The 7,367-nt window shown below is 37.1% G+C and overlaps 1 protein-coding gene across 1 annotated transcript; it reads left to right on the top strand.

The window, feature by feature from the left end:
- Positions 1–5,539: 5,539 nt before the first annotated feature.
- On the top strand, positions 5,540–6,451 carry LOC140180614 (uncharacterized). The gene is made up of 2 exons (XM_072221866.1): positions 5,540–5,707; positions 5,876–6,451. Exons 1-2 carry the CDS (start codon positions 5,540–5,542, stop codon positions 6,449–6,451), a joined length of 744 nt encoding a protein of 247 aa, XP_072077967.1.
- Positions 6,452–7,367: the final 916 nt, after the last annotated feature.

Raw genomic sequence — 7,367 nt, 5'->3', positions numbered from 1 at the left:
TCAGAATGGACCATCCTGGATATATTCTATGATGGTCTGTCTGAATTATCTAAAATGTCATTGGACTATTCTGCAGGTGGATCCATTCACCTAAAGAAAATGCCTGTAGAAGCTCAAGAACTTATTGACATGGTTGCAAATAACCAGTTCATGTATACTTCTGAAAGGAATTCTGTGAATAATGGGACGCCTATGAAGAAGGGAGTTCTTGAAATTGATACTCTGAATGCCATATTAGCTCAGAATAAAATATTGACTCAGCAAGTCAATATGATTTCTCAGAGTCTGAATGGATTAAAGGAATCATCCAACAGTACTAAAGAGTCCTCTTCTGAAGAAAAAGCTTATGATCCTGAGAACCCTGCAATAGCAGAGGTAAATTACATGGGTGAATCCTATGGAAACACCTATAATCCCTCATGGAGAAATCATCCAAATTTCTCATGGAAGGATCAACAAAAGTCTCAAATAATGGTGAAAGAAACAGGTTTAGCAATACTAAGCCTTTTCCATCATCTACTCAGCAAAAGACAGAGAGTTCTGAGAAAAATCCATCTAGCTTAGCAAATATAGTCTCTGATCTATCTAAGGCCACTTTAAGTTTCATGAATGAAACAAGGTCTTCCATTAGAAATTTGGAGGCACAAGTGGGCAGCTGAGTAAAAGAGTCACTGAAACTCCTCATAGTACTCTCCCAAGCAATACAGAAGAAAATCCAAAGAGAGAGTGCAAAGCCATTGATTTAATCATCATGGCCGAACCTACAAGGAAAGAGGAGGACGTGAATCCTAGTGAGAAAGACCTCCTGGGACATCCAGTGATCAATAAGGAGTTTCCCTCTGAGGAACCAAAGGAATCTGAGGCTCATCTAGAGACCATAGAGATTCCATTGAACCTCCTTATGCCATTCATGAGCTCTGATGAGTATTCTTCTTCTGAAGAGAATGAAGATGTTACTGAAGAGCAAGTTGCCAAGTACCTTGGTGCAATCATGAAGTTGAATGCCAAATTATTTGGTAATGAGACTTGGGAAGATGAACCTCCCTTGCTCACCAATGAACTGAGTGATCTGGATCAACTGACATTACCTCAGAAGAAACAGGATCCTGGAAAGTTCTTAATACCTTGTACCATAGGCACCATGAACTTTGAGAAGGCTCTATGTGACCTTGGGTCAGGGATAAACCTCATGCCACTCTCTGTAATGGAGAAACTGGGAATCTTTGAGGTGCAAGCTGCCAGAATCTCATTAGAGATGGCAGACAACTCAAGAAAATAGGCTTATGGATAGGTAGAGGACGTGTTAGTAAAGGTTGAAGGCCTTTACATCCCTGCTGATTTCATAATCCTAGACACAGGGAAGGATGAGGATGAATCCATCATCCTTGGAAGACCCTTCTTAGCCACAGCAAGAGCTGTGATTGATGTGGATAGAGGAGAGTTAGTCCTTCAACTGAATGAGGACAACCTTGTGTTTCAAACTCAAGGATCTCCTTCTGTAACCATGGAGAGGAAGCATGAAAAGCTTCTCTCACTACAGAGTCAACAAAAGCCCCCACAGTCAAACTCTAAGTTTGGTGTTGGGAGGCCACAACCAAACTCTAAGTTTGGTGTTGAACCCCCACATTCAAACTCTAAGTTTGGTGTTGGGAGGTCCCAACAATGCTCTGAACATCTATGAGGCTCCATGAGAGCTCACTATCAAGCTATTGACATTAAAGAAGCGCTTATTGGGAGGCAACCCAATGTTATTTAATCATATCTATTTTATTTTCTTTTTGTTGTTCCGTGTTTTATTAGGTTGATGATCATGTGAAGTCACAAAAACTACTGAAAAATTAAAAACAGAATGAAAAAATAGCATTGAAAATAGCACACCCTGGAGGAGAGCAGTCTGGCGTTCAAACGCCATAAATAAGCTACATTTGGGCATTTAACGCCAGAAACAGGCAGCAGTCTGGCGTTAAACGCCAGGATTGCACAGCAAGGGCGTTTTACACGCCCAATTGGAGTAGGGACGTTAAGTCCTTGGCCCCACTGGATCTGTGGACCCCACAGGATCCCTACCACTTCTTCTCTCATCTTCACACCTTTTCTTAACATTCTTCCTCAATTAACCTCCACCAATCACCTCCATTACTCCTCCAAAACCATCATACAAACCACCTACACCCACCCACATTCAAACCATCACTCCTTCCTTTTCACACATCATAACCACCTAAACCCCCTTGACCGAACCATTCACACACCTCCATCTCCTCCATTTTCTTCTTCTTCTACTCACTTCTTTCTTCTTTTGCTCGGGGACGAGCAAACCTTCTAAGTTTGGTGTGGTAAAAGCATTGCTTTTTATTTTTCCATAACCATCTAGGGCACCTAAGGCCAGAGACATTCTCATTGAAGAGGACAAGCCCATCACTAAGAAAAAGATGGAGCAAACAGGAGATCATGGACCTCAACAAGAGCATGAGGAAATCCCCCACCATGAAATCCCTGAGATGCCTCAAGGGATGCACTTTCCTCCATAAAACTATTGGGAGCAAATCAACACCTCCCTAGGAGAATTAAGTTCCAATATGGGACAACTAAGGGTGGAGCACCAAGAGCATTCCATCATCCTCCATGAAATTAGAGAAGATCAAAAAGCTATGAGGGAGGAGCAACAAAGACAAGGAAGAGACATAGAGGAGCTCAAAAGCACCATTGGTCCTTCAAGAAGAGGAAGACGCCACCCTCAATAAGGTGGACTCATTCCTTAATCTCCTTGTCTATTTCTTTTCTGTTTTCGGTTTCCATGCTTTATGTTTTATTTATGTTTGTGTCTTTACTATATGATCATTAGTGTTTAAGTGTCTATGTCTTAAAACTATGAATGTCCTATGAATCCATCACCTCTCTTAAATAACAACTATTTTAAAAACAAAAGAACAAGAAGTACAGGGTTTTGAATTCATCCTTGAAACTAGTTTAATTATTTTGATGTGGTGACAATACTTTTGTTTTCTGAATGAATGCTTGAACAATGCATATGTCTTTTGAAGTTGTTGTTTATGAATGTTAAATATGTTGGCTCTTGAAGAATAAGGAAAAAAGATGAAACGTTATTTGATAATTTGAAAAATCATAAAAATGATTCTTGAAGCAAGAAAAAGCAGTGAATACAAAAGCTTGCAGAAAAAAAAAAGAAAAAAAATAGAGAAAAAAAAAGAGAAAGAAAAAGAAAAAGCAAGCAGAAAAAGCCAAAAGCTCTTTAAACCAAAAGGCAAGAGCAAAAAGCCAATAGCCCTTAAAACCAAAAGACAAGGGTAATAAAAAGGATCTAAGGCTTTGAGTATCAGTGGATAGGAGGGCCTAAAGGAATAAAATCTTGGCCTAAGCGGCTAAACCAAGCTGTCTCTAACCATGTGCTTGTGGCGTGAAGGTGTCAAGTGAAAACTTGAGACTGAGCGGTTAAAGTCAAGGTCCAAAGCAAAAAAGAGTGTGCTTAAGAACCCTGGACACCTCTAATTGGGGACTTTAGCAAAGCTAAGTCACAATCTGAAAAGGTTCACCCAGTTATGTGTCTGTGGCATTTATGTATCCGGTGGTAATACTGGAAAACAAAGTGCTTAGGGCCACGGCCAAGACTCATAAAGTAGCTGTGTTCAAGAATCAACATACTGAACTAGGAGAATCAATAACACTATCTGAACTCTGAGTTCCTATAGATGCCAATCATTCTGAACTTCAATGGATAAAGTGAGATGCCAAAACTATTCAAGAGGCAAAAAGCTACAAGTCCCGCTCATCTGATTGGAGCTAAGTTTCATTGATATTTTGGAATTTATAGTATATTCTCTTCTTTTTATCCTATTTGATTTTCAGTTGCTTGGGGACAAGCAACAATTTAAGTTTGGTGTTGTGATGAGCGGATAATTTATATGCTTTTTGGCATTGTTTTTACATAGTTTTCAGTATAATTTAGTTAGTTTTTTGTATATTTTTATTAGTTTTTAATTAAAATTCACATTTCTGGACTTTACTATGAGTTTGTGTGTTTTTCTCTGATTTCAGGTATTTTCTGGCTGAAATTGAGGGACATGAGAAAAAATCAGATTCAGAGGTTGAAGAAGGACTGCAGATGCTGTTGGATTCTGACCTTCCTGCACTCAAAGTAGATTTTCTGGAGCTACAGAACTCCAAATGGCGCGTTCTCAATTTATTTGGAAAGTAGACATCCAGGGCTTTCCAGAAATATATAATAGTCCATACTTTGTCCGAGTTTAGATGACGCAAACTGGCGTTCAACGCCAGTTCCATGCTGCATTCTGGAGTTAAACGCCAGAAATAGGTTACAAACTGGCGTTCAACTCCAAGAGAAGTCTCTACACGTGTAAAGCTCAATGCTCAGCCTAAGCACGCACCAAGTGGGTCCCGAAAATGGATTTCTGCATCAATTACTCATTCTGTAAACCCTAGTAACTAGTTTAGCATAAATAGGACTTTTTACTATTGTATTTACATCTCTGGAACATCTTTAGTTTCATCTTTAGATCACGTTTGGGGGCTGGCCTCTCGGCCATGCCTGGACCTTCATCACTTATGTATTTTCAATGGTAGAGTTTCTACACACCATAGATTAAGGTATGGAGCTCTGCTGTTCCTCATGGATTAATGCAAAGTACTACTGTTTTTCTATTCAATACAAACTTATTCCGCTTCTAAGATATTCATTCGCACTTCAATGTGAATGTGATGATCGTGACAATCATCATCATTCCCAACTTATGAACGCGTGCCTGACAACCACTTCCATTCTACCTTAGATTGAATGGGTATCTCTTGGATATCTAATACAGGGGACCGAGTTCGAGATATTAGAATCTTCGTGGTATAAGTTAGAACCCGTGGATGGCGATTCCTGAGATCTGGAAAATCTAAACCTTGTCTGTGGTATTCCGAGTAGGATCTGGGAAGGGATAGCTGTGACGAGCTTCAAACTCGCGAGTGCTGGGCGTAGTGACAGACGCAAAAGGATCAATGGATCCTATTCCAGTATGATCGAGAACCGACACATGAATAGCCGTGCTGTGACAGAGCATCTTGGACCATTTTCACTGAGAGGATGGGATGTAGCCATTGACAACGGTGATGCCCTACATAAAGCTTGCCATGGAAATGAGTAGGAATGATTGGATGAAGACAGCAGGAAAGCAAAGGGTCAGGAGGAACGAAAGCATCTCTATACGCTTATCTGAAATTCTCATCAATGAATTACATAAGTATCTCTATCCCGGTTTATATTTTATTTATGTTTTTATTATCAATTCACCATAACTATTTGAATCCGTCTGACTGAGATTTACAAGGTGACCATAGCTTGCTTCAGGCCAACAATCTCCGTGGGATCGATCCTTACTCACGTAAGGTTTATTACTTGGATGACCCAGTGCACTTGCTGTTAGTTGTGCGAAGTTGTGATAAAGAGTTGAGATTACAATTGTGTGTACCAAGTTGTTGGCGCCATTGATGATCACAATTTCATGCACCAGCACCCATGACGAACAAGTTGGCATTTGAAGCACTTGATAGAACTTTTTGTGACCTAATGAGTTCGAATGTTGCTTCGGCTCGTGATATTCCATTTGGTGGGAAAGTTATTGTTCTTGGTGGTGATTTTAGACAAGTGTTGCCAGTTATTCTGAAAGGAACTCGTGCTGAAATAGTTATGGCTTCAATTAATCCGTCAATTCTTTAGAAGCATTGTAAGGTAATGTGGTTGACAAAAAATCTTAGGTTGAGAAAGAACTCTATTGTGTCAAATTTGGATGAAATAAAGGAATTTTCATACTGGATTTTAAAGATTGGTGAAGGTTCTTGTGAGATTTAAAAGGAGGATGAAATAATTGTTGATATTCCAAGTGATTTACTTGTTCCTCCAACTGACAATCCTATTCAGGATATTGTTTCAGCTATATATTCAAATATTCATGATAACTATGGTAATGTTTCTTATTTTCAAGAACGTGCTATACTTGCTCCTACTGTTGATATTGTGCAACAGATAAATGACTTTGTTGTTGACAGTTTTCCTGGGTCTGAGAAGGTTTATTTGAGTTTTGACTCTATTTGTCGAAGTGATTGTCAATATGGGATTGACACTGATTGGTTGACAACTGAGTTTTTGAACCAGATTACATGTTCTGGGATACCAAAACATGCTCTTAAACTGAAGAAAGGTGTTCCCATTATTTTGTTATGGAACATAGATCAAGCAAATGGATTCTGTAATGAAACTCGACTCATTGTTCAAGATCTTGGAGAGAACATTATTGGTGCTGAAATTGTGTCCGAAAGTAACATTGGTGGCAAAGTTTTTATTCCTCGGATGAATTTAATACCCAGTGATCCTGGAATCCCGTTTAAATTTCAGCGTAACAGTTTCCAGTTAGTCTTTGTTTTGCAATGATTATTAATAAGAGTCAAGGGTAACCATTAGCTTTAGTCGGTATATATCTTCGAAGAGCAGTTTTTTTCCCATGGTCAGTTGTATGTTGCAATATCCAGAGTGACGACAAGGTCAGGATTGAAGATATTATTATCTAATGAAGATTATGAAATCTGTAACCTCACATCAAATGTTGTTTACAAAGAAATTTTTCAAAAAATATAATTTGGTAAGTAGTTTCTTCTCTATGCTATATGAGTTTTTTGTTGAAAAAGTTGAGGTTTGTTTTACAAGTATTCTTTTTTTGTTTATTTTTTTTCTATTTGGGGTCTATATTTTATTTTTTGTTCAAAATTTTGTTAAATTCATAGAGGAGTAAAAGATGTAGGAAAATTATACAATTCTTCTGTATAAAAATGATTTATTTTATGCTTAGAACTTATTTGCTAAAAACTTTTTAATTGTTATATACATTTTTTAAAGAGGCTTTTATGTAAGTTTTTTGTGTAGAATAATATCTATTAGCTATTTTTTAGAAATGTTCATTCTATATTTCTATAATATCATTTTTTTAATGAGTTGATATTTTTTTTATTCATTAGTAAATAGTTTATTTTTTTGTAAGAGTTAGTTGTAAATTTTTTATTAATATATTTAAAATTTAAGTTTTATTCAAAAAACATTTTCTTATAGTTTTATGTTATAGATTTATGATCTAAGTTACTTAGATATTATTTTGTTTAAATTGTATCGTATCTATTTGTTTTTTGTATATAAAAAAATTAACTCTTAAACAATGGTGCACACGTACTGAAATTTAAGTTATTTAAATTTTTAGATGTGTTTAGATTATTAGATGTAACAAATACTCTTAAGAAAAATTATTTCATAAAAACTAGTGCACACCTACTATTAAAAAAATTAACTCTTAAAATAT

Source organism: Arachis hypogaea, chromosome 17 (assembly GCF_003086295.3).
Source record: "Arachis hypogaea cultivar Tifrunner chromosome 17, arahy.Tifrunner.gnm2.J5K5, whole genome shotgun sequence".
Taxonomy (NCBI): domain Eukaryota; kingdom Viridiplantae; phylum Streptophyta; class Magnoliopsida; order Fabales; family Fabaceae; genus Arachis; species Arachis hypogaea.
This window is presented reverse-complemented; position numbering and strand designations above follow the sequence as displayed.

Coding starts and splice junctions, on each gene's coding strand:
- LOC140180614 (XM_072221866.1), top strand. CDS start 5,540: ATGACGAACAAGTTGGCATTTGAAGCACTTGATAGAACTTTTTGTGAC. Junction 5,708..5,875: donor AAGGAACTCGTGCTGAAATA/GTTATGGCTTCA, acceptor GAGATTTAAAAG/GAGGATGAAATAATTGTTGA.